Source organism: Pongo abelii, chromosome 2 (assembly GCF_028885655.2).
Source record: "Pongo abelii isolate AG06213 chromosome 2, NHGRI_mPonAbe1-v2.0_pri, whole genome shotgun sequence".
Taxonomy (NCBI): Eukaryota; Metazoa; Chordata; class Mammalia; order Primates; family Hominidae; genus Pongo; species Pongo abelii.
This window is the reverse complement of record NC_085928.1, coordinates 145,903,921-145,931,483: the sequence shown is the minus strand read 5'-3', so window position 1 is coordinate 145,931,483 and position 27,563 is coordinate 145,903,921. Positions and strand designations below refer to the sequence as shown.

Sequence of the window (27,563 nt, the reverse complement as noted above, 5' to 3'; positions counted from 1 at the left end):
AAAGCTTCATTAGAGTAATATTCTCAGGGCCCAGCATGGTAGCACACACCTGTAATCCTAGCACTTTGGCAGGCCGAGGCAGGCAGGTCTCTTGAGGTCAGGAGTTGAAGGCCAGCCTGGCCAACGTGGTGAAACCCCATCTCTACTAAAAATACGAAAGTTAGCCAGGCATGGTGGCGAGGGCCTGTAATCCCAGCTACTCGGGAGGCTGAGGCAGGAGAATCACTTGAACGCAGGAGGTGGAGGTTGCAGTGAGCTGAGGTCGCACCACTGCCCTCCAGCTTGGGCGATAGAGCAAGACTCCATCTCAAAAAAAACAAAAAAAGGATAATATTCTCCAAGGCTTAATGACTGGCAAGTGGTAGAGTTTGGTGTGAAGTGTTTGATGAAGACCTTAACTATGTTTGTTTACTGTGGGAACATGAGCTTCAAAGAAAATTGTCAAGAGAATAATGACCAACAGAAAATGGGGGTGGAGTAAGGAATGAAATGAGTGCAGTGGAAATGAGAGTAGAATAGTGGAGAGATGGAGTAACTTATATTTTTTACTTTGACTAAGATGACAGAGATGTGAAGTAAGTACAGCTGGTCCAAGAGTTTCTAATGGAATTCTGAGGGAAAATGATTAATTTCCTTTAAAAAATAAAAATAAAGATAGTTGAAGAGACCGCAAGGAGTAGTGAAAAGTGACCTAGATCCAGCATATAACTTCAGAAAATTTTCTAACTAGCTATGGTCTGTTTCCTCATCTATAAATGATGTCATTGGACTAGGAGATCCTTACTTTTACTACTGTAAATGGTAAAAAGTTGATTCTACATACTGCATCCACACTATTGACAGTGGAATGTGAATATGTATATTGTTCTCTAAGTGGTTTTTAGAATCATGGAGACCAAGCCATTTTAATTATGAAGAAAATGATTTCTTAAATTAGTATTAGTAGTTTCTTTATTAAATATTCTTTTAGTCACACTTAATTTTTTCTTTTTAGTTACATGAACATGCAGCCTACTTGGTGGACAGTTTATGGGAGAGCTCTCAAGAACTGTTGAAAGACTGGGAATGTATGACAGAGTTGCTATTAGAAGAACCTGTTCAAGGAGAGGAAGGTATAGTATTTTGACAAGTTAATTTACATGATTTTGTATTTCCATTGATAGCAATACAGTTGTATATAGATCGCTTCTTAAAAATGAGCATATATAAGCATGCTGTGTCTTTTTGCCAAGAGAACAATTTGTTTTCTATAACAAGTAAGGATGTCTCAATCGTTTCTAACATCTTTCCATATAAACACTACCACCATGCCACATAAGTTTTTAAAAATCCATGTGTGTCATGTAATAGTCAAAAAAGTTTTTCTTTACTTTTTCCTTTTTAAATTTAAGTGACAGGGTCTTGCTCTGTCACCCAGGCTGGAGTGCAGCGGCCCAGTCATAGCTCACTGCAGCCTTGAACTACTGGGCTCAAGGGATCCTCCCACCTCAGACTGTGGGCGCATGCCACCACACTCAGCTAATTTTTAAATTTTTTGTGGAGACGGGGATCTTACTATGGTCCCCAGATTGCCTCAAGTAATCTTCCTGCCTCAGCCTTCCAAAGTGCTAGGATTACAGGCATGAGCCACTGCACCTGGCCAAAAGGTTTTCTTGATGCTGATTTGAGATACAAAATACTGATGTAACTTAATGTTTTTTTTTTTTTTTAAGTACATCCAGAATTTTTTTTTTTTGCTTGATTTATATGTGAACTTTTAAAAAACCTTTTATGCATAATGATTAATTAGACCACAGCCATCCCCTCTTTTGTTGTATTTTCTTTAAGATGAAAATCTGGAAATCAGAGATAAAGTCATTTACCTAGCTATTCAAGAAATAGGGGGACATAAGAGCCACATGATAATTTTTGAAGTATGCATCTTTTTATATGCTACTTAATAATATGCACAGCAAATTGAACATGTATACCTAATAAAGAGGTTGTGTTCTAAAAGCTTATATGCATATTCGTTCGTTAGAACTAGAAATGCTTTTTCCTGTGTGTGGTTACGTTTTCAAACTAGCCCACAATAGTACTTTAAAGAACTGGTAACTCATTTAATTCATACAATAGCTTTAGAAGGTGAGTGATGCCTTCATGTAAGTGAGGCCCACAGTAGATTGAACATGGTCTTCAGAATCAAAAGAAAATTTTTGTGTGTGTGTGTGATTGAGTCTTGTTCTGTCGCCCACACTGGAGTGCAGTGGCGCATTCTCAGCTCACTGCAACCTCTGCCTCCCGGATTCATGTGATCCTTCTGCCTCAGGCTCCTGAGTAGCTGGGACTGCAGGCACATGCCATCACGCCCGACTAATTTTTGTACTTTTATTAGAGACGGGATTTCACCATGTTGACCAGGCTGGTCTTGAACTCCTGACCCCAGGTGATCCTCCCACCTCGGCCTACCATAGTGCTTGAATTACAGGCGTGAGCCACCGCATCTGGCCAGAATCTAAAGAAATATTAATTCAGATTTTTAACTCTCTCTCTTTTTGCTTATGTCCTCAGATTTTCTAATCCTTAGTTTGCTTTTTTCTGTAACAGAGATTATTTCCTTGTGTACCTTATATAGCTGTGAAGATTAAGCAAGATAATGTTCTATTGAGTCCCTTTTCTGCTTCCTGTACCCTCCTGTGTGGTTCATCCTTTTGGAATGTTACAAGAGCATAATGAGCCATCCCCCGCAGTAGACTGCCCATACAGATTACCTGGAGGGTGAGCATCCCCCAGTGTTCCTTCCAAGCAGTGATACTAATTTGTATTATCTATTCTGGCTTTGACATAATTCAGTGAGACAAACAAATTTGTGTTAAACCCAGATACACACTGATAAACTGGCCCCAAAATGCCTCTTCTAAACTAAAAACATTTTTCTTATTTATTATGTGTGACACAAATTCTTCCCAAACTTTTCTCAGACCTTTCAAGGAAGAGCTTATTATGCTATATTTGCCTCTAGCTGTAATTATTATTTATTTTATTTGCACATGGTCTTTCACTCCATGATATCCTTAGTAAGAAAGTGGCCCTAGACCAGGTGTGGTGGCTCATGCCTGTAATCCCAGCACTTTGGGAGGCTGAGGTAGGTGGATCACCTGAGGTCTGGAGTTCGAGACCAGCCTGGCCAACATGGCGAAACCCCGTCTCTACTAAAAATACAAAAATTAGCCAGGTTTGGTGGCGGGCACTTGTAATCCCATCTGCTTGGGAAGCTGAGGCAGGAGGATCACTTAAACCCTGGAGGCAGAGATTGCAGTGAGCTGAGATCTCACCGCTTCACTCCACCCTGGGCAACAGAGCGAGACTTCATCTCAAAAGAAAGAAAGATGGTCCTGTTGTTAAGTTGACAGGGCCCTCTGCTCACTAGGTGAAACTGTCCACTGTATTTTGAATTCCCTTCACTTTTGTGATCACAGGAATATGAACATATGCTCTGTTGCCCAGTTTGGAGTGCAGTGATGTGATTCTCGGCTCACTGCAACCTCTGCCTTCCCAGCTTAAGCAATCCTCCGACCTCAGCCTCCCAAGTAGTTGGGACTACAGGCGTGTACCACCATGCCTAATTTTTTTTTTTGTATTTTCAGTAAAGATGGGGTTTCACCATGTTGCCTAAGCTGGTCTCAAACTCCTGGGCTCAAGCAGTCCTCCCACCGTGCTGAGATTACAGGCGTGAGCCACCACTCCCCGGCTTACACATTCTGTTTCTAACTAACCTTAATATTTTCCCTGATAAAAATCAATTTCCCTCTAATGTCTACTGCCTTATCAACACTTGAGTAAAGGGCCTCAGGTTAGTATTCAATGGTAGGTTCCATTCATTTTCCTTACCTTGTTTGTAGCTAGAGTAAGGTAGAGCTTCTCCTTCCTATTCCAACTCATTTTCTGTATATCACCCCATGTTCCATAAGGTTATTTCCAAGGAGAAGGGAGGCAAAGAATATAAATTAAGGGCCGGGCGCGGTGGCTCAGGCCTGTAATCCCAGCACTTTGGGAGGCCAAGATGGGCGGATCATGAGGTCAGGAGATTGAGACCATCCTGGCTAACACGGTGAAACCCCATTTCTACTAAAAATACAAAAAATTAGCCAGGCCTGGTGGCGGACGCCTGTAGTCCCAGCTACTCTGGAGGCTGAGGCAGGAGAATGGTGTGAACCCGGGAGGCGGAGCTTGCAGTAAGCCAAGATTGCGCCACTGCCCTTCAGCCTGGGCGACAGTGTAAGACTCCATCTCAAAAATAAAAAATATGTATATATATAAATCAAGAAGAGACAAGATGGTCTGCTTTGATATTGTTAACTTTCTCTCATGTTAATAAGATGTGTAAGTCAGTAAATAATAATTACTAAAACTTTCAGTCATGAAGGTGGTCTAGGTGCATTTTACTTGTTAAAATATATACTATTAGGTGTTTCATTGTGGTTTAAATTCTGTTTACATTGGATTTTTTGAACTTCCGGTCAAAAGGTTGGTTTGGCTTGGCTTGGGTTTGGTTGGTTGGTTGGTTTTAGCTAGAAAAGTAACTTACCACATGGGAACATTTTTGAAAGTCAACCACAGTTTTACTGATTGAATCTAGGTAGGCAGAGTCTGAGCAATTAGGCATAATAGTTGCAGAACTGTATCTACATAATGACTTAATTTTTTAAATACATTTTATCTCTATGCATGTTGTACCACGTGCAAACCACATATAAGCTCTGGCATGGAGTGGCATCTAAATTAATTTTCTGTGCTAGTATTTTGCTGTATTTTATGATAACAAAATGCTACCAGTAACTTTTTTTAAAAGTAATTTTTTAGATAGGTGGAATGTGGTAGAATTCCAGTGGAGAAGGCTGTGGTTAGCAGTTGGAGATGTAGGACTAAATTTTGGGAAAGTAGACACACTGTGACAGAGTACCAACATCAGTTTAAATCACAGTGGCCTTAAGACTGTCTTACAGTGTTTTTATGGGGGGGGTGTGTGTGTGTGTGTGTGTGTGTGTGTGTGTGTGTGTGTGTGTGTGTGTGTGTCGGGGGGTGTTTTACAGCAAAATCAAGTTGCTGAATAAATTTTTAGTATAATGTGAGGATCTGGTTCTTGTCAACAGCTCTGCCACCAGGTAACAAGACCATAACCAAATCATGTAACTTCTGGATATCAGCTTCTTAAACTGTAAAATGAGAAACTTTATTTTTTTTATGTTTTTTTCTTTGTGTATGTATGTGTGTCTGGGTCTTGCTCTATTGTCCAGGCTGTAGTGCAGTGGCAGATCTCGGCTCACTGCAACCTCTGCCTCCCAGGTTCAAGCGATTCTTGTGTGTCAGCCTCTATAGTAGCTGGGATTACAGGCACTCACCACCACACCTGGCTAATTTTTGTATTTTTAGTAGAGATGGGTTTCCCCATGTTGGCCAGGCTGGTCTCGAACTACTGACCTCAAGTAATCCACCTGCCTTGGCCTCCCAAAGTGCTGGGATTACAGGCATGAGCCACCACACCTGGCTGAGAAACTTTAACTAGATAATCTTCTTTTGTCATTTCTAGTGCTAACATTCTGTAATCCAGTTGATGAATGAAGTAGCTATAAATAATAAGATTCTTAAAAGCAGGAATTATTAATTCATTAATTTAAAAATATTTATTGACTATATGAGTCAAATATTATGCTAAGTGCTGAGCGTATAGTGTTATACTAGATGAGCTCACTGCCAATATGGAGCTTACATTCTCCTGAAGAAGGCAGACCAAAATTGAGTAAATATTCAAAATAATTTCAAGAGTTAATAAGTAGCTTTGGTGGATAATTATAGGGGATCTATCTTTAGATTGAATCCTGATGGAAGACCTTCCTGAGCAGGCCACCTGTGAGCCAAGAAACTAAACGATAAGGCAGCCAGGCGTTGTGGCTCATGCCTTTAATCCTAGCACTTTGGGGAGCCAAGGCGGGCAGATCACTTGTGGTTAGGAGTTCAAGATCAGCCTGGCCAGCATGGTAAAACCGCGTTTCTACTAAAAATCCAAAAAATTAGCCGAGTGTGGTGGCACGCGCCTTGTCATCCCAGCTACTCGGGAGACTGAGGCAGGAGAATCACAGGAACCCGGCAGGCAAGATCATGCCACTGCACTCCAGTCTGGGCAACAGAGCGAGACTCCATCTCAAAAAAAAAAAAAAAAAAAAAAGAAAAGAAACTAAACGATAAGGGACCAGATATGGAAATTGTCATAAAAGAGCTATTTAGATAGAGGAAATAACAATTTCAAAGTATCTGAAACATGAATGATGTTATGTTCTAGGAGATGCAATAGCTGGAACATAATGAGCCAATGATACAAGATGTAATAGAAGCAGAAGTCAGATGATATAGAGCATTTTAGTTTATAAGTGAATGTATCTCATCCTAAATGTAATAAGGTGCTTTTGAAGATTTTAAACAGGGGAGTAATGTGATCCAATGCATATTTTAAGAAAAATCCCTTTCATAAACATTGTTTGGAAAAATACATAATCATTGCAGTGGTCTCTATGAGGAATGATGGTAAAAATATAAAAGAGGGAGATGGCTTATAAAGAGGGAAAGAGCCCATGGCTGAGTTAAAGATTGTGGATAGGGGATGAAAGCAGGAAGAGCAAGAAAGAATGAGAGTTCTACCTAACTCTAAAAAGGATAAGAGATCATTATAACCTTTGCAAGCCCAGTAAAGAGGATGTTCAAGAGAGCCATAGTTAATAATATATATTGCAGAGGAGAAAAAAGACTACACAAATCATTTTGTGATGATTTAGGTCATTGGTGATTTTAAAGCATGATTCAATGATACTGTATATATTCAGTGATACTAAAAGGGAGAAGCCAGAGTTCAAGGTGATAAGACTAAAATCAATAGTGAGGAAATGGAGATGCTGTGTAGAAAGTTGTATAGTTATATGTTGTATTAGGAAGTTGAAATGATAGTTTGTACCATGAACAGCTACCCATTTGTTTCAATCAGTGTGGCTGTTTGGCTCTTGCCTGTGGCTTGTTTGCTTTCAATTTTATTATGTGGTTTTGCTGTCATATCCCAAAAGGAATTTCAATTAAATTTCAGCTGCTTTTGAGTTTACCTTATCTCCCCTTTCAGGGAAAGTTTCTAAGTGGATGGCTTCAAATGATAAAGTAACAAAATTGATGGAATTGAACATTGTGCAAGGTTGAGTTATGCTTCAACACTACTGTGGATTTTACTCCCACTATAATAGGAGAATGTTTCTGTTGTTGAAATAAGTTGTTCTGTCCTTCCTCACTTTCCATAAGACTGTGTTTTCTTCCTAAATAACAGACAATGCATTTAGTTCATGGGCAGCCTTGTACTTCCTTTAGCTCCAGCCAAATGTGAAAAATTATGAATTTCGGAAATCATAAAAATAGAACTTCAGTTATTGAGCAAAAAGCTTTTTTTGTATTACTAGGCATTGGATCATTCGGATACAGATGGACAAGCTGATGTTTCATTTGTTTTTCCTAAGATAAGCTAAAGTTCATGTGTTTTTTTAAAAGACAATTGTTAAAACACTGAATTAAGATGTACATACATATTTTTACAGGATAGTTTTGGTACAGAATAAAGAACAAGATGTATCTTTTTTGCCTTTTCTTTGATTTTGCTCCAAGTTAGTTTAAAATAATCAATGTAAACTTTTAAACCTTTATAAATCAATTGAATTCTTAAATTTATACCCAGTTCTGTGTCTATAATACCTACATCTACTGGGCTTCAATATAAAGAAGTATACAGAGGGAAGGAGAAAGAAAGAACTAAAGTATTCGAATTATCAAAATCTGAGTTTAAGGCTGGGCACAGGGGCTCACGCCTGTAATCTAGCACTTTGGGAGGCCGATGTGGGTGGATCACCTGAGGTCAGGAGTTCGAGACCAGCCAGGCCAACATGGTGAAACCCTGTCTCTACTAAAAATACAAAAATTAGCTGGGCATGGTGGTACACGCCTATAATCCCAGGTACTCAGGAGGCTGAGGCAGGAGAATCACTTGAACCTAGGAGGCAGAGGTTGCAGTGAGCCGAGATCATGCCACTGCACTCCAGCCTGGGTGACAGAGTGAGACTCCACCTCCAAAAAAACCAAAAATGTCTGAGTTTAAAAATATATAAGAATGAGGCCAGGCGTGGTGGCTCATGCTTGGAATCTCAGCACTTTGAGAGGCTGAGGCCGGTGGATCACTTGAGGTCAGGAGTTTGAGACCAGCCTGGCCATCATGGTGAAACCCCAACTCTCCTAAAAATACAAAAATTAGCTGGGTGTGGTGGCACACCTGTAATCCCAGCTACTTAGGAGGCTGAAGCAGGAGAAGCCTTTGAACCTGGGAGGCGGAGGTTGCAGTGAGCTGAGATCACGCCATTGCCTTCTGGCCTGGGCGATGGAGCAAGACTATCTCAAAAAAAAAACAGGCCCGGTGCAGTGGCTCACACCTGTAATCCCCGTGCTTTGGTAGGTCAAGACGGGTGGATCACGAGGTCAGGGTTTCAAGACCAGCATGGCCAAGATGGTGAAACCCCGTCTCTACTAAAACTACAAAAATCAGCCAGGAGCGGTGGCAGCCACCTGTAATCCCAGCTACTTGGGAGGCTGAGGCAGGAGAATCACTGGAACCTGGGCGGCAGAGGTTGCAGTGAGCCAAGATCGCCTCACTGCATTCCAGCCTGTGCAACAGAGTGAAATGCCATCTCAAAAAAAAAAAAAAAAAAAAAGAATTCAGGAAAGCATAGAATCTATGTGAAGGAAACCATAGTTTTAATTAAATGACTTAAGATCTCAAAAGTGAAAAGCTATATTGTATTTCTAGCTGAAAATGTCTTTTTTTTTTTTTATGGTACTAGTCGTAATTCCAGTGGGTTTGAGAGAGTTCTGGGAGGTATGGTGAATACGAACTAAGCAAAATGATTTTAAAGTTTATGTAGAATTTTAAGCTTATGCTGAAAAGACAGTATAGCATAGTGCTTAAGAGAACTGACTCTGGGGTCAAACTACCTGAGTTCATATATTTGAATGCTCTACTACTAGCTTAAGTGCATTTTTCTGTGGCTCATTCTCCCTGTCTGTGAAGTGAGGATATTAGTTCCTATCTCTTAGAAATGTTTTGTGGATAAAACAAGTTATTACATATAAGCCACTTAGATAGTGCTTTAGATATAGAAAATTCTTAATAAATGAATTGCTGTTAGCATTATAGAAATTAAACAAAATTTTAGAAAAAGGGCTAGATAAGGGAAACTTGCTTATATATTCAAGTTGGTTGAATTAAGTTACATATTAAGTTATAACAAATTATGCCATAAGTCTAGTATAATCAAAGCAGTAAAGCATTGTCATAGAAATATACAAATAGATTAGTGAAACTAAAGAATCCAAAAATACCTGAACCATGTTTAAAAATGACATTTAAATTAAAAAGGGAAATCTGGTTTAACAGTGGTGGAGACAACTGGCTATTTGGTGGGAATAAACAGGCCCACTTACTATCATCAGAAATAAATGCCAAATAGGTTAAAAATACAAAAGTGAGCAAGCAAGAGAGACAGAAAAAGTGAAAGGAAGGAAGAGCATAAGAGCAAGCAAGCACACGAGACAGCAAAAGTTGAAATAAATTAGAAGAAAATGAAGAACATATTAGTGTAATCTCCAGGACAGAGAGATCCTTGAAGGCAATACAAGAAACCTGGAAGCCATAAAACAAAAGGAGACAGACGTGACTTTTAAAAAATTAACAATTTCTGTCTGAAAAAAGATACCATGAAGAGTCTGATAACAAATGACAAACTGGAAGAAAATACTTGCATCATTCAAAAGATAAAAAGTACTACCCCTACCATACAAGAGTTCTCAGATCGATAAGAAAGGTGAATAGTAGCACAAAAACAGGTGAAGAATAAACATAGACAAATCTTAGGGAAAAATAGAAAATATATTCCACTTAACTAATTAGTAGATAGGAAGGAGCAAAATAATAACCAAATACCCCTTTTCAGCCATTGGACTGGCAAAAATTAAAATGGTTTATAACATCTAGTGCTCACAGGGATATAAGGAACCAAACATTCATAACATTGCAGTTGGGGGTATAAATTATAATAATCTTATGATTTCTCAATATCAAGATCTTGCCATTTGAATCCATTATTTCTTCTTTGGAGAATTTATTGTACAGAAATGTATCAGTTACATAAATATATATCTATTAATGATGTTTATTGAAGCATTGTTCACTGTCAAAAATCAGGAAATTATTTGAATGACCATAAGTAGAAGGCTGACTAAATTATGGTACATACATTAGATAGTAATTTATTAAGATAATTATTATGCGTGTGTATTGACTTGAAAAATATTAAGTCTGTTAAGTTTTTAAAAACATATGGCATAGTCTTTTTCATTAAAAAAGAAAAATTCTATTAGGAGTTTTGAAATTATGTAGAAGGAAACACTGTGAAATTTTAGAATTGCCTAACTCAGAAAGGTAGCATTAGAAGAGACCAGAGTTTATCCTCTTATTCTTTACTTTGTATCTCTTTCCTATTTGACTTATGACAGCAAGCACATGATTACTTTAAAAAAAAAAAAAAAGAAATAGCAAAGTACAGAGCTTAACTTTAGTCTTTAAAATAAGCAGTAATAGAATGTTTTCAGTTTTTTTATAATGTGTTCATTTTTAATACGTGATTATTGTAAAACTGTCTACTCATGCTCATGTATTTTGTTTTACCCTAGCAATGTCTGATCGTCAAGAGAGTGCTCTTATAGAGCTAATGGTTTGTACAATTCGTCAAGCTGCTGAGGCACATCCTCCAGTGGGAAGGGGTACCGGCAAGAGAGTAAGTTACATTAGTGAGGAATCTCCTAAAAGGTTTTTAATGGCAATTAACTGTCTTAAATATTTGGAAATTTTAGTGATATTTGTATCCCTAAAAACATGGTATTTTTATAAATGATGGACTATGGGGCTTCATCTTTATATCCTATATGCTATACTCAGGTTCCAAAAATAGATTCTTTCCTTCATGTTCCCATAGCACCTGTACCTGCTTCTGTTATTGTACTTATATATTTTTTATATGTGTATATTTTAAGGATTTTTATGTCTATTAAAAATACATAAAGGCTCTGGAAGCAAAATGCCTAGTTTGCAGGTTCTATTTAGCAGTTATAAAATCTTTAGATAGATGAATGATTTTTGTATGTCTTAGTTTGCTTATCTGTAATATGGGACTAATAATACAGGTATTTATATTAAAGATGAGTTGAGATAATCATAGATGGAGAGACTCCTGGCTCTGTTGGTTTGAAGAGGCAGACAGATCTTTCTGCAAAAAGCAAGTATAAAACTGGAATGTATTGTCAAAAACATTACATCAGGGCTCTGGAAATTCACCAAAGATTTAAAAAAAAAAAAAAAAACACACATTGGGAAATATTTTTTCTTGAAAAATTGATAGAGCTTCAGGTAAAAGCAGAAGTCTGTGGCCTTCTTGCCAATACACATGTACCCACATGCTTGGTCTATAAGATCTGTAGTTTGTTACCAGAGTGGCACTGGGTGCAAAAACCAGAAGTTTTGTTGTCAGAGAGAATGGATTAAACATGGACAAGTAATAAAAGCCCACAGCTTTTGTTAATTACAAGTAGAGAACTTGGTAGACACCAACAGGAAAAACCTACAGCTTTGATAATCTGGGGTTGTGATAAGAGTACTAAGTAACTGTAAAATCTTAGAAATGAGAAAGCTATGAAAAGATTAGCTATGCTCTCCATACATCCCTGGCAGACTAGGAAACCTTAGCGACATTGATGGAAAGTAAAAGTCAAGCAAAATCTAAGAACTGGTTGAACTTTGAACATGCTCCCTAACCAACAACAGATCGTTTCTCAGAGGGGTGGAAGCCTGATTGAAGCCACAAATATTACAGTATTTGAACACAACCTCTGCCCAAATGATTGGTTGATTCCTAATTTATTCAAACACAATGAGGACTCGTAGGAAGACAGGCTAAAAAACAAAAGTAAGAATAAAAATTCTGAGCAGAGAGAGCAGAAGTAACACACTATGGGGGAAACAGATTATTCAGTTTACATTAAAGATTCCCTTTAAAAAATTGGAAACTTTTATAATTACAAAAAATTAAAATCTGTAGTTAAAAATTGAAATCTGCCAGGCGCAGTGGCTCATGCCTGTAATCCCAGCACTTACGAGGCCGAGGTGGGGGATTACTTGAAGTCAGGAGTTCGAGACCAGCCTGGCCAACATAGTGAAACCCCGTCTATACTAAAAATACAAAAATGAGCTGGGCAGGATGGCATGCGCCTGTAGTTCCAGCTACTCGGGAGGCTGAAGCAGGAGAATCACTTGAACCCAGAGGCAGAGGTTGCAGGGAGCCGAGATCATGCCACTGCCCTCCAGCCTGGGTGACAGAGCAAGACTCTGTCCCCCCAAAAAAAAACAAAAATTAAAATCCTTAGTTACTGTGTTATCCAAAAATGTCTACTTTCAAGAAAAACTACAACCATGCAAAGAAACAGTAAAATGTGACCATACTCAGGAAAAAAAGCAGACAATAGAAATGGCTTCTCAGTAGGCCTATATGTTGGATTTAGCAGGCAAAGACTTCGGAGGCATTTTAGTAAGTATAGTCAAAGAATTACAGGAAAATATGAAAACAAAAAGTAGAGAATCTCAATAATGAAAACCCAAATGGAATTTCTGGTGAGAAGTACAATGCAGAAATTTAAAATTAACTGAATAAGTTAATTAGCAGATTTAAGATGATGAAAGAAACAATGGAAAAACATGAAGATTAATAGAAATTATCCATTCTGAAGAACAGAGAAGAAAAAAGATTGAAGAAATACTATCAGAGCCTCAGAAATGTGTGGAATACCATCATGTGCACTGAAATATTTATAATAGGAATCCCAGAAGGAAAGGAGAGAGGGATAGAGGCAGAAAAAATATTTGAAGAAATAATCACTGAAAACCTCCCAAATTTGATGAGAGACAATTTACAGATTCAAGAAGCTTAACAAAATCCAAATAAAATAAACACAAAAGTTCCACATATACACACAACATAGTCACATTGTTAAAAGACAAAGACAAAAAATCTTGAAAGCAACAAGAGATAAACAACTAATGTAGAGGGCAGTAGCAATAGTATTAAACAGTTAGCTTATCAGAAACAGTGAAGCCCAGAAGACAGTGGAATGACATTTTCAGTGAAAGTCAACAAAATGGCCAACCAAGAATTATAAATTTAATAAGATTATCTTTCAAAGATGAAGGTGTAAAAAACCATTACCAGAGAAACAAAAAGGAAAAATTTGGAGAATGTGTTGCTAGATCTCCCATACCAGAAATGCTAAAAGAAGTCCTTCAGCCGGGCACAGTGGCTCACGCCTGTAATCCCAGCACTTTGGGAGGCCAAGGCTGGTGGATCACAAGGTCAGGAGTTCGACTCCAGCCTGGCCAACGTGGTGAAACCCTATCTCTACTAAAAATACAAAAATTAGCCAGGCATGGTGGTACATGCTTGTAGTCCCAGCTACTTGGAAGGCTGAGGGAGGAGAATCTCTTGAACCCGGGAGGCTGAGGTTGTGGTGAGCCAAGATCGTGCCACTGCACTCCAGCCTGGGCAATAGAGTGAGACTGTGACTCAAAAAAAAAAGAAAAGTCCTTCAACCCATAAGGAATATCATAAAGTGATAAATCCACAAGAAGCAATGAAAAAAGAAAAAAGAAGGAATGGGCTGGGTGCAGTGGCTCACACCTGCAGTCCTGTCACTTTGGGAGGCCAAGGCAGGTGGATTACCTAAGGTCAGGAGTTCAAGACCAGCCTGGCCAACGTGGCGAAACCCCATCTCTACTAAAATTACAAAAACTAGCTGGGCATGGTGGCACATGTCTGTAATCCCAGCTACTCGAGAGGCTGAGGCAGGAGAATTGCTTGAACCCAGAAGGCAGAAGTTCCAGTGAGCCGAGATCACACCACTGCACTCTAGCCTGGGTGACAGAGTAAGACTCCGTCTCCAAAAAAAAAAAAAGGAAGAGTGTAAATCTGAAATGGTAAGTATGTGAGTGGATATAAAAGGTAAAAGGCTGTGTGTATATATGTGTGTGTGTATGTGTCTATGTCTGTTTCCTTCTCTTAATTTCCTTGAAAGAACATGAAATTATTTAAATCAAGCTTGTCCAACCTGTGGCCTGCAGGCTGCATGTGGCCCAGGACGGCTTTGAATGCAGCCCAACACAAATTTGTAAACTTAAAACACTATGAGATATTTTCGCTTTTTTTTTTTTTTTTTTTTTTTTAAGCTCTTCAGCTATCGTTAGTGGTAGTATATTTTATGTGTGGCTCCAGACAATTGTTCTTCCATTGTGGCCCAGGGAAGCCAAAAAATTGGATACCCCTGATTTAAATCGATAATTATAGCACTATAGTGTTGAGATTATAACATAAATATATGTGACAAGAGTAACATAAAAGGGAAAAAGATGTGAAACTATATTGGAGCAAAATTGCTATGTTTTATTATAATTAATTCAATATCAACCTGAAGTCAGTTATAAGTAAAAAATGTATATTATAATCCCTACAGTAATCATTCATATTTAAAAATAAAAAACAGAGGAATTATAGTGGTCCTCAATTGTTAGAGACATATGCTGAAATATTTAAGGGTGAAATTATATACCGTTTACCCTTGAACAATGCAGGGGTTAGTGGCACTGACCTGCACAGTCAAAAATCCATCTGTGCTCACTTCGGCAGCAGATATACTGAATTTGGATCAATGCAGAGAAGATGAGCATGGCCCCTGTGCAAGGATGACATGCAAATTTATGAAACATTTTTATGAATCTTAAAATTTAAAAAATTCACATGTAACTTTTGATTCCCCCAGAACTTAACTGCTATAGCCTACCAATAGCCTAAATGATCAGAAGCCTTAAAGCTGTTAACACAAACAGTGGATTAACACATTTCGTATGTAATATGTATTATACACCATATTCTTGCAATAAAGTAAGCTAGAAGAGAAAAAAGTTTTTAAGAAAATCAGAAGGAAGAGAAAATATATTTACTATTTATTAACTGGTTCAATATAAAAGTCTTCATCCTTGACATGTTGACATTGAGTACACTGAGGAGGAGGAAGAGGGTTTTTGTCTTGCTGTCTCCAGCGGCAAAGGCAGAAGAGATGGAGGAGATGGAAGGAGAGGCAGGTGCACTCACTGTAACTTTACATAAATACATTGTAATTTCTGTCTTTTTGCTTTTTCATTCTGTGTGATACCAATCCTCCTTCCACTATTTGCTTTAATTTCAGCGCCCACGTAATACAAGGGTCTGTGTCACCAAAGAAGCAAAAGCAGTCTAAATAATTGGAACTCTTCTGCCAAATTATCTAATGTTGATTTAGGCACCCCTTCTTCAGCATTTTCTTCCTCATCATCTGGTACCAGTTCAGAAGCATTCATCTCCATCAAGTCATCATCTATTAGTTCCTCTGGTGTAGTCTTTTTTGTTTTTGGGACAGAGTTTCGCTCTTGTCATCCAGGCTGGAGTGCAGTGGCGTGATCTGGGCTTACTGCAACCTCCGCCTCCCAGGTTCAAGCGATTCTCCTGCCTCAGACTCCCAAGTACCAGGGATTACATGCGCCCGCCACCAGGGCCAGCTAGTTTTTGTATTTTTAGTAGACACAGGGTTTCGCCATGTTGGCCAGGCTGGTCTCAAACTCCTGACTTCAGGTCATCCACCCGTTTCGGCCTCCCAAAGTGCTGGAATTACAGGTGTGAGCCACCTCTCCCAGCCTTTTTTTTTGAGACAGAGTCTCACTCTGTTCCAGGCTGGAGTGCAGTGATGCTATCTGGGCTTACTGCAACTTCTGCCTCATGGGTTCAAGTAATTCTCCTGTCTCAGCCTCCCGAGTGGCTGGGTTTTACAGGCCTGTACCACCACGCCCAGCTAGTTTTCTGTATTTTTAGTAGATACAGGGTTTCACCATGTTGGCTAGGCTGGTCTCGATCTCCTGACCTCAGGTGATTCTCCCACCTTGGCATCCCACAGTGCGGGGATTACAGACATGAGCCATCATTCCCGGCTGGTGTCTATTTGCTCTCTAATTTCTCTAAGATCTATATGTTGAAGTATTTCATTCCCCACATTTTATACTATAACCACAATCTCTTTGATGATTTTCTTGATTGGTTCTGTCATAAGTTCTGTGAAATCATACATAACATCTGGACACAGTTTTCTCCAACAGGTATTTATTTTGGGGGGCTTGATGGCTTTAGAACAACAATGGCATTTTCAGTGGTGTAATTCTTCCAGACTTTCATCATATTCTATCAGGGTTCTCTTCAATAGTATTGACAGCTCTTTCCATTGAGTACTATGTTTAATGACCTTTAAGGGTTCTATGGACCCCTGATCTGTAGGCTGATTTATAGATACTGTGTTTAGGAGCAAGTAGACCATTTTGATGACTGTGGTGTTGAACTTACTGGGTTCTGGTTGGTCAGGGGCATTGTCCGTTATCAGAAGAACTTTAAAAGGCAATCCCTTACTGGCAAGGTACTTCCTGGCTTCAGGGACTTTAAAGTGTCAGTGGAAACCAATCCAGAAAAGGGGTTCTTGTTGTCCAGGCCTTCTTGTTACACATTACTGGCAAAAAAGACTGGCAGCTGATGTTTATCTTTTCCCTTCAAGGCTTTTGAGAGTTAGCAGCTTTACAGATAAGGGCAGTCCTGATCATAAACCGAGCTTCATTTGCGCAAATGAGTAGATTAGTGTATTTCTTCTTGCTTTAAAGTGGTCCTCACTTCTCTTCCTTACTAATAAGTGTCCTTTGTGGCGTTTTTTTTTTTTTCCAGAATAGGGCACTTTGATCTGCATTAAAAACCTGTGCAGGCAGATATCCTTTTCTTTAGTGATTTTCTTAATGGTGTCTTGGAGAGTGGTCAGCTGCCTCTTGGTCAGCAGAAACAGTTTTTCCTGTTCTCTTGACATTTTTAAAGTGAAACCTCTTTCTAAAGTTATCAAACTATCCTTTGCTGGCTTTAAATTCTCAGCTTTGTAACCTTCACATTCCTTTGGCTTTAAGTTGTTATTATATGACTTCACTTTTTTTAAATCATATGAGTATAGGTGTGCCTTTTTTATAGCAATTCTGCACCCATATATAAGCTGTACTTCTAATGTGAAATAAAAAGGTATTTTACAAAAGATAGTGGTTTTTGCACCTGCTAGTATAGCAGTAATGACTTTAAGAATTTTTTTTTTTTTAACAATGGTCCTTATACCGGATTCATTTATCTTGAAATGGTGGGCAACTGTAGCTGCAGACATATCAAGCAATTTAATTTTTTTCTTTAAATTTTTTCTTGTAATAACTTTTCTCTGCTTCTTGGGAACACTTCCAGCATCACTAGTAGCACATATGGGTCCCATGATGTTATTCAAGGCTTATGGTATTGCACTAAACATGATAAGTGAGAACCGCAAGATCACTTTTGACTATGATACACAATTCACTGGAGAGACCAACTGTTCATGCAAAGATGATTAGTGTCATGGGGCTTTTTTAGTGAATACTTGGCAATACTTGAGCTCACTGCAATAGCAACAGTAGATGTGTACAATATTATTGTAGTAGAATGTGTGCTATAGTTAATTCTGTACAGTTATGATTAATACTATATCTTTTTTTTCTTTTTTTCTTTTTTTTTGAGTTGGAGTCTCGCCCTGTTGCCCAGGCAGGAGTGCAGTGGTGTGATCTCAGCTCACTTCAACGTCTGCCTCCCGGGTTCAAGCGATTCTCCTGCCTCAGCTTCCTGAGCAGCTGGGATTACATGCGCGTGCCACCACATCCCACTAATTTTTTTTTTTTTTTTTTTTTTAAGAGACGAGTCTCGCTCTGTCTCCCAGTCTGGAGTGTGGTGGCGCGATCTCGGCTCACTGCAAGCTCCGCCTCCTGGGTTCATGCCATTCTCCTGCCTCAGCCTCCCAAGTAGCTGGGACTACGGGCGCCACACCCGGCTAATTTTTGTATTTTTAGTAGAGGCAGCGTTTCACCGTGTTAGCCAAGATGGTCTCGATGTCCTGACCTCATGATCCACCCACCTCGGCCTTCCAAAGTGCTGGGATTACAGGCGTGAGCCACCGTGCTCAGCCTGTATTTTTTAGTAGAGATGGGGTTTCATTATGTTGGTCAAACTGCTCTTGAACTCCTGATGTCCAGTGATCTGTCTGTCTCAGCCTCCCAAAGTGCTGGGATTACAGGCGTGAGCCACCATTCCTAGCCATAATACTATATCTTTATTCACATTGCTGTCATGTGCGAATGGTGCTATGTACAATCTGTAAGTGTGTGTGTGAGTTTTGATAAATTTTAAGTTCTTACAGTAGATTCATATATATTTTATAGTAGTGAATGTTAAATATCTACATATATTTTATACATCATGATGAATCTAAATTTGCTTTCGTTTTCCAATATTTCTAGGCTACATGGCTTGTCTGCAAGTTTTTTTGTTTGTTTTTTGGTTTGTTTTTTTTTTGAGACGGAGTCTCTCTGTTGCCCAGGCTGGAGTGCAGTGGCGCGATCTCGGCTCACTGCAGGCTCCGCCCCCTGGGGTTCACGCCATTCTCCTGCCTCAGCCTCCAGAGTAGCTGGGACTACAGGCGTCCACCACCTTGCCTGGCTAATTTTTTTTTATATTTTTAGTAGAGACAGGGTTTCACCGTGTTAGCCAGGATGGTCTTGATCTCCTGACCTCGTGATCTGCCCGCCTCGGCCTCCCAAAGTGCTGGGATTACAGGCGTGAGCCACCGCGCCCGGCCGCAAGTTTTTTTTTAATTGTTGCAAATCTCCAAAAAATTTTCCAATATGTTTATTGAAAAAAATCTGCATATAAATGAACCATGTAGTTCCAAACTATGTTGTTCGAGGGACAAATGTACAAGGATTTCCCCTAAAATGCCATAGAAAAAAAAACTGGGAGAATTAATGAAACAAGAATGACAGTGCTAATGGTTATTGTTCTGCTTTTGAGTGTTTCTGAAATTTTCCTTAAGTCTTTAAAGTATATGCTACCCCAACTTTGACTAGTGATAAGCCCCTTCATACTAATTTCTTGTCCTTTTCACATATCTTATTTTTTAATTACTTTCTGGCTTTCTTGGGAAACAAGATGCCCCAGGTTCACTTTCTACCTTTTCTACCTTTACTCCTTCACTTTCTACCTTTACATTCCTAGATACATGTAGTTCCCTTAATTGCTTTGTGCAGAGCTAAACACAGTAGTTGGTAGATCATTCAAAAGTGATTATTTTATATGCTTAAAAGATTGAACAACAAGACCGGGCGTGGTGGATCACTTGAGGTCAGGAGTTTGAGACCAGCCTTGTCAACAGTTATTCTGTTGCAGTGTAACAAATTACACCAAAGTTAAAGATGTGTGAAATAATAAGCCTTTATTATCTCATACAGTTTCTGTAAGTCAGAAATTTGGGAAGAGCTTAACTGTTCTTTTGGCTTAGGGTTTTCCATAGGGTTGCAGTCAAGATGTTAGCCTGGGCTTTAGCATCTGAAGACTTGACTTGGAATTGCAGAATCCACTTCCACAATGGCTTACAAGTTAGTGCTGACCACTGGTAGATCTTAGTGCTTCACTATGTGGGTTGCTCTATAGGACTGTTTTGAATGTTTTCATGACATGGCTGCTGACTTTTCCTAGAGTGAATCATCCAAAAGAATAAGGCAGACACTGCCACATCTTTTGTAACATAACCTCAAAAATCACAGTATCATTTTCAAAATATCTATTGGTTACACAAGTCAGCTTTATACATTGTGGGAAGAGGCTGTTGTATAAGGGCATGAATACAAGGAAGGTACGGATCATTGAGATTTACTTGAATTTTAGATTCCACACTACCCTAGCACAAAAATCAGCCATTTCTCCAACGAGCCATGGTTCCTTTTAATACAGAGTAGTATTTAAAGATTAAAATACTAGCACTTAGTTAAGAGGATGTACTTACTGTTAATTGCTTATGATTTCTGCTAGGTGCTTTTAGTAGACAGAGCTAATAAATGTGTGTATATATATATGTATGTGTGTGTATATATATACACACACACATACATACATACATACATACACACACGTACACGTATTTAAATCATACATTCATATTGGTATTTGACCTAAATTTAGCCTAATAGAATTTTTACCTCTTTGAGTTTATGAATTTTTTTCCCAAACTTATTTTTTTGAAATAGGTAAAACATTTACATAGTTAAAAAGTCAAAACCATGTGAAAAGATATAGTCAGAGAAATCTTATTTATATACCTTTCTCTACACCTCATTCTTATTAGTAACCATTTTTGTTTCTGGTTTATTCTTCAGGTGTTTCATTTTGCACAAATAGGTAAAGGCATGTACACATACAGATATATATATTCATATTTCCTATTCCACCCACTCACCCCCCAATCTTTTACCAAAGATACTATACTTTATATACTATTCTATACCTTTCTTTTTTTAGCAGTGTATCCTGGAAATCAGTCCATATCTTTATTTGGAGGTCTTCATTTTCTTCTGGCTGTATAGTGTCTATTAGATGGATGCACTACTGAAAGTTCACCTACGCACAGTCTTTTGGACTGTTGCTAGTCTTTTGCTACTAGAAATAATAATTATCTGGGCACGGTGGCTCACGCCTGTAATCCCAACACTTTGGGAGGCCAGGGCGGGCAGATAACGAGGTCGGGAGATCGAGACCATCCTGGCCAACGTGATGAAACCCCGTCTCTACTAAAAATACAAAAATTAGCTGGGTGTGGTGGTGCGTGCCTGTAATCCCAGCTACTCAGAAGGCTGAGGCAGGAGAATCTCTTGAACCAGGGAGTCAGAGGTTGCAGTGAGCCGAGATTGCACCATTGTACTCCAGCCTGGAGACAGAGCAAGACTCCATCAAAAAAGAAATAATGAATAATCTTATGCGTATCTCATTACTTGTACCAGGTGTGTTGGTGAGATAGAATTGGTATTGCTAGGTCAAAGGAAAAATATGTATACAATTTTGTTAGATATTGGCAAATTCCTTCTTCATAGGTATCATGCCATTTTTGTTATCCCCTCAGAGGTATTTTGAGGACTAGATGAGTTCATGTATGTAGAGTGCCTAACAAAATGACCACTCAGGCTGTGCGCAGTGGCTCACGCCTGTAATCCCAGCACTTTGGGAGGCCGAGGTGGGCGGATCACTTGCGGTCAGGAGTTGGACCAGCCTGGCCAATATGGTGAAAACCCGTCTCTACCAAAAATACAAAACTTAGTCCGACTTAGTGGTACGCACCTGCAGTCCCAGCTACTTGGGAGGCTGAGGCAGGAGAATCGCTCAAACCCAGGAAGCAAAGTGGAGGTTGCAGTGAGCCGATATCACGCCATTGCACTCCAGCCTGTGTGTCACAATGAGACTTCGTCTCAAAAAAAAAAAAAAAAAAAAAGATTGTTCCATCAAAAATAGCCATTTCCCTAAAATCGGTATCCTTAGATGTTTCATACATTGTCAAATGAATTTTAAGACTTTTCAATGTCTTGAATACATTCCTAGACGTACATGTAGTTCCCTTAATTGCTTTGTGCAGAGCTAAACACAGTAGTTGGTAGATCATTCAAAAGTGATTATTTTATATGCTTAAAATATTGAACAGCAAGACCGGGCGTGGTGGATCACTTGAGGTCAGGAGTTTGAGACCAGCCTCGTCAACATGGTGAAACCCCATCTCTACAAAAATACAAAAATTAGCCAGGCATGGTAGGACATACCCATAGTCCCAGCTACTCAGGAGGCTGATGCAGGAGAATCACTAGAACCCAGTAGGCAGAGGTTGCAGGGAGCCGAGGTCGTGCCACTGCACTCCAGCCTGGGCGACAGAGCAAGACTCTGTCTCAAAAATAAAAATTAAAAAAAAAAAAAAAGACTGAACAATTAAATAGGCAGTGCTATTTGTTCTTGCACATATTCTTAAACATTGAGGTTCACATTTATAAAGTGGCAATTTATATTGGAATGTTTCTGTTCTGTAAAACCATTCGACATTATGATGGCAAATCTCTTCAAGATAATAAAATGCAGAATACTTAGGGGAAATGATTATGTTAAACTGAGCTTACATTTTAATATTTTTATTTTTGGAATCACCTGTGGTTTCACAAGTTGGATACAGGCTAAAGTGATGAACATTATCAGCTTAAATTTGTTCCATGAGCACAAACTATACTCTTTTTTGTTGATAGCTGTTTAACAGATTTATGAGTTTAGTTACAAGGAGACTCAAATGTAAATGAATCCAGAGATATTATTAGTGTATGCTTTAAAAATAAGTGAGAATGTATTAGCTTCTGTTGGTATTTAAAAGGCATTACTTTAAAAAGTGTGTGTATATTTAACATAGGAAGATCACTGTTAACACACTGAGATTAAAACCCTAGAAAAATTGGGTATTGATTGGTTTCAGTATTTTAATAATGGTAACTATGGTTTTATTAATATGTGTATATTTTTATTTGACATAAATAGTAATTCGCCCAAACTTTAGCTGTTTGATAAGGTAGTAGTGCGTGTTATGTAAAAATTTGCATAAACTTTCTTGTATTTATTTCAGTCATTAAGCTTCTCTTAAAATTTGTGGTTACATTATTTGCCAGTGCTTCATCAATATATGTAACAGTTTGGATTTATAATTTAGCACAACACTCTTCTTCTTTTCCGATTTTGTTTCTAGGTGCTAACTGCCAAAGAAAGGAAAACTCAAATTGATGATAGAAACAAATTGACTGAACATTTTATTATTACACTTCCTATGTTACTGTCAAAGGTACAGTTTCATTTACAGTTTTGTTATGTCACTGAGTTTGCTTTCATTGTACTATTAAAGTAGTTACTGTCTTTTTCTTTGCTTCTCCTTCTAGTATTCTGCAGATGCAGAGAAGGTAGCAAACTTGCTACAAATCCCACAGTATTTTGATTTAGAAATCTACAGCACAGGTAGAATGGAAAAGGTAATGATATTATGAAATTGAAATTCAGCTGTTATAGTTTTATTAACTGAATTATTTTCATGTACTCTTATAGACTTATTTGTTATTTGACAGATGCTAATTTTTTATTTTTTATTGTTAACCTAAATATTACAGTTTTCTTTTTTTATCTCCTCAGCATCTGGATGCTTTATTAAAACAGATTAAGTTTGTTGTGGAGAAACATGTAGAATCAGATGTTCTAGAAGCCTGCAGTAAAACCTATAGCATCTTATGCAGTGAAGAATATACCATCCAGAACAGAGTTGACATAGCTCGAAGCCAGCTGATTGATGAGTTTGTAGATCGATTCAATCATTCTGTGGAAGACCTATTGCAAGAGGTCTGTTCTAAAGTTAATGTGTACATATAATAATATTGACTAAGAATTACTTAAGATAGCTGAGTGTGTAAATCATTTTCATTTTAAAATGAAATTGAGTAGAATTGTCTGCCCCTTCCAAAACTTAGCAACCTTATTGCAATTGTGTATTCTATAAAGATCAGCCTTGGTTATGCCTTATTTTTATTCTAAAAATGTCATAAAAACTAGAATTTCTTTTCTCTTTCAAGAATTTTTTTTTTTTTTTTGAAACAGAGTCTTGCTTTGTCACCCAGGCTAGAGTGCAGTGGCACTATCTCAGTTCGTTGCTCACCGCAACCTCCGCCTCCCAGGTTCAAGTGATTCTCCTGCCTCAGCCTCTTGAGTAGCTGGGATTACAGGCACCTGTCACCACGCTTGGCTAAATTTTTTATTTTTAGTAGAAACGGGTTTTCACCATCTTGGCCAGGCTGGTGTTGAACTCCTGATCTCAAGTGATCCGCCCACCTCAGCCTCCCAAAGTGCTGGGATTACAGGCATGAGCCACCGCACCTGGCAAAAAAATCTCTTTAAAGTCTAATTTTTCCTAACTCATTTTCTATTTCTGGGACCTAATTTACATTTTAATATTGCTGAATTATTGTGATATGCTAATGAATAGAGCATACAAATTAAGTCTGCTTTTAAGGATGCCTGCTTATCAATGGTATGCCCAAGATATCAGCAAGCATCTCCAATTGCTTATTTTCTAATTATTTCTGTGACTTCTTCCTCTGTCCCTCTCTTTCATCAATCTATATAAGGCAGTCTGGAATTTCCATAGTTCTCTATGCTCTGATCACCATGTAACTGATTTATAAAAGACTCTTTCCTACTATTGAAACTTACCAGTTTTTTTCAACCGTTATTTATGATTTTCCTTGTGATTTTCAAGCTACAAAAGTGACTGACAATCAATAAAATATTGGAAATCATTGAAAATCTTTCAAGTACATTTTTCACTTGGAAATTTTAAAGGGTTTTATCTATAGTATTAATCAGAAAACTTTTCAAAGTCGTGTTTATCACAACATTATTTAAAATGCAGAAATTATTTCTAGGTCGTTAGAGTTATAGGTGTTTTTGCCTTTTTGCTTATTTGTATTATGGATCTATAATGAATATATACTATTAATATAATTTAGAAGAATTTTTATTTAGGCAATAAGTAGTAATATACTATAATGTGAGTAAAGTTGTGGTAATGATGTGATGTTTCCTTTTTTTATAGGGAGAAGAAGCTGATGATGATGACATTTACAATGTTCTTTCTACATTAAAGCGGTTAACTTCTTTTCACAAGTACGTTATTTTATTTAAAGTAAAGGCAACAAGGTGGCTCATGCCTGTAACCCCAACACTTTGAGAGGCCGAGGTGGGCAGATTGCTTGAGGCCAGAAATTGGAGACCAGCCTGGCGAAACCCCGTCTGTACAAAAAACACAAAAATTGGGCATGAGAGTGTCCACCTGTGGTCCCAGCTACTCAGGAGGCTGAGGCAGGAGAAGCAGGAGAATCGCTTGAACCCAGGAGGTGGGAGTTGTAGTGAGCCGAGATCGTGCCTCTGCACTGTAGCCTGGGCAACAGGCTGTCTCAAAAAATAAATAAATAAAGTAAATGTAGTAACCCAGGTGTGCAGGCACACAGCTATGGTCCCAGCTACTTGGGAGGTTGAGGAAGGAAGATCACTTGAGCCCAGGAGTTCAAGGCTGCACTTGATCATGACACTGGCCCATGATCGTACCTGTGAATAACCACTGCACTTCAGCATGGGCAGTATAGTGAGATCTGATCTCAGTAACAACAAAAAGATAAAATAGATTTAGTGAATGACATGTAACAGCCAACATACACTGACTGATTGTTGTGTTTGACATTAATAACAATGGGAATTTTAGGCCTGGTGTGATGACTCACACCTTATAATCCCAGCACTTTGGGAAGCCAAGGGAGGTGGATTGCTTGAGCCCCACGAGTTTGAGACCAGCCTGGGCAATAGGCAGACCCTATCTCAAAACAAAATAGATGTTTTTTTAAAAATGGGAATTTTAGAGAATATTGAGATATGTTTTTCCTTTATTCAGATTTCTCTAGATGAATATGTTTTGCTATCACTGAATTACTTTTTTTTTTGGACAGAGTCTCACTCTGTTGCCCAGACTGGAATGTAGTGGCGCGATCTCGGCTCACTGCAACCTCCGCCTTCCAGACTTAAGTGATTCTTATGCCTTAGCCTCTCGAGTAGCTGGGACCACAGGTGTACACCACCATGCTCAGCTAATTTTTATATTTTTAGTAGAGATGATTTCACCGTGTTGGCCAGGCTGGTCTTGAACTCCTGACCTCAAGCGATCCACCGGCACTCGGCCTCCCAAAGTGCTGGGATTACAGACATGAGTCACTGTGCCTGGCCTATCATTTAGTTACTTAAGGTATAAAATTTATTTACTGTAATGATTTAGCTATCATTTAGTGTAATGAATATATACTGTAAAAGTTTCAGCCCATGAGTATTTAACAAATTAGACTGGCTTATTTCATCACTAGAGTGCTACAGGTATAATTTTCAAATGATAGCTTTTAGAAATCTTGCTCTTAATAAATAAGAAATAAGATTTGGGACCAGGCGTGGTGGCTCATGCCTGTAATCTCAGCACTTTGGGAGGTTGAGATGGGTGGATCACTTGAGCCCAGGGGTTCAAGACCAGCCTGGCCAAGATGGCAAAACCCCATCTCTGCTAAAAAAAAAAAAAAAAAAAAAAATACAAAAATTAACCGGGCATGGTGGCACACGCCTGTATCCCCAGCTACTCTTGGGGCTATGGCATGAGAATCGCTTGAACCCAGGAGGCAGAGATTGTAGTGAGCCAAGATTACACCACTGCACCTCAGGGCAACAGAGCAAGACTCTCGCTTTAAAAAAAAAAAAAAAAAAGCTGGGTGCGGTGGCTGAAATTTGTGTTGTCAAATTGTAATTTTCACTTCCATTGTAATGAGATACTCTGGTCTTCTCCATAAAGAAAGGACAAAAAGAACTCTGTTGTCCAAAGAGAGTTTGAGTATAGCTTTTACACTAATCAGTACTTCAGAATTCAAAATCAGTTTCCAAAATCTAAGCCTTTATATACAAGTAAATTTTTTTTAGAATTCCCTAGAAAAGCAAACTTTTATTTAAAAAAAAAAACTGTCATTTAAAAACAGAAGTTACTAGTGTCAGAATGACTATTTTTAGTAGTAGAGCTCATGAGAATATAAAAATTTACCATTATCACATTCATAAGTCCTCAGCCCAAGTAAATAGCTATAGTGCAGTTTTTGAGCTTTCCCATTTTTCCTTTCCCCTAGTTTTATCTTTATCTCCATTTTGAGAATACACATCTCTCTTTTAAAAATACACATGTGGTTATATTTTTAAATTGTAAATGGAGTTCTTTAAAATGTACTTTTAAATAGGCCTGATGCGGTGGCTCACACCTATAATTCCAGCACTTTAGGACACCATGGCGGGTGGATCTCTTGAGCCCAGGAGTTCAAGACCAGCCTGGCCAACATGGTGAAGCCCCATGTCTACAAAAATACAAAAATCAGCCGGGTGTCATGGCGCACGCCTGTAGTCCCAGCTACTCAGGAGGCTGAGGCATGAGAATCTCTTGAACCCAGGAGGTGGAGGTTGCAGTGAGCAAAGATCTTGCCACTTTACTCCAGCCTGGGCAACAGAGTGAGACCCTGTCTTTAAAAAAAAAAAAAAAAAAAAAAAAAGGTACTATTATATATACAATAAAGGGATTTTATCCATATATGGAATAGAATATGAGCTTAGCTTGACCACGTGGTAGAAATTTTCAGTTAAATATGTAAGGTTTTATTTTTGTTGATTTCTTTAATAAATTCATAGAATCATCTCTTTCTTTCCTTTTCCTTTCTACCTTTCTTTCAAATTTGAGCATTTAATGAGCATTCCCTATGTGGATCTTTTTCAGTTCTGCAAGGAAATGAAAAAAATCTTTTTTTTTATTTTGAGACAGAGTCTTGC

At 38.4% G+C, this 27,563-nt stretch overlaps 1 protein-coding gene and 1 non-coding gene across 6 annotated transcripts in view; both read left to right on the top strand.

The window, feature by feature from the left end:
• Nucleotides 1–27,563, top strand: part of STAG1 (STAG1 cohesin complex component) — a 406,617-nt gene that overhangs the window by 295,593 nt on the left and 83,461 nt on the right. For all 5 annotated transcript variants that reach the window (XM_024244311.3, XM_063722218.1, XM_063722219.1 and 2 more), the window contains 6 exons: nucleotides 995–1,112; nucleotides 10,786–10,889; nucleotides 22,876–22,968; nucleotides 23,063–23,152; nucleotides 23,310–23,513; nucleotides 24,763–24,833. In XM_024244311.3, the coding sequence (XP_024100079.1) occupies nucleotides 995–1,112; nucleotides 10,786–10,889; nucleotides 22,876–22,968; nucleotides 23,063–23,152; nucleotides 23,310–23,513; nucleotides 24,763–24,833 (680 nt within the window). The remainder of the gene's footprint in view (nucleotides 1–994; nucleotides 1,113–10,785; nucleotides 10,890–22,875; nucleotides 22,969–23,062; nucleotides 23,153–23,309; nucleotides 23,514–24,762; nucleotides 24,834–27,563) is intronic.
• Nucleotides 14,822–14,923, top strand: LOC112132824 (U6 spliceosomal RNA). The gene has a single exon (XR_002914545.1). It is a non-coding gene; the product is annotated as a U6 spliceosomal RNA (small nuclear RNA).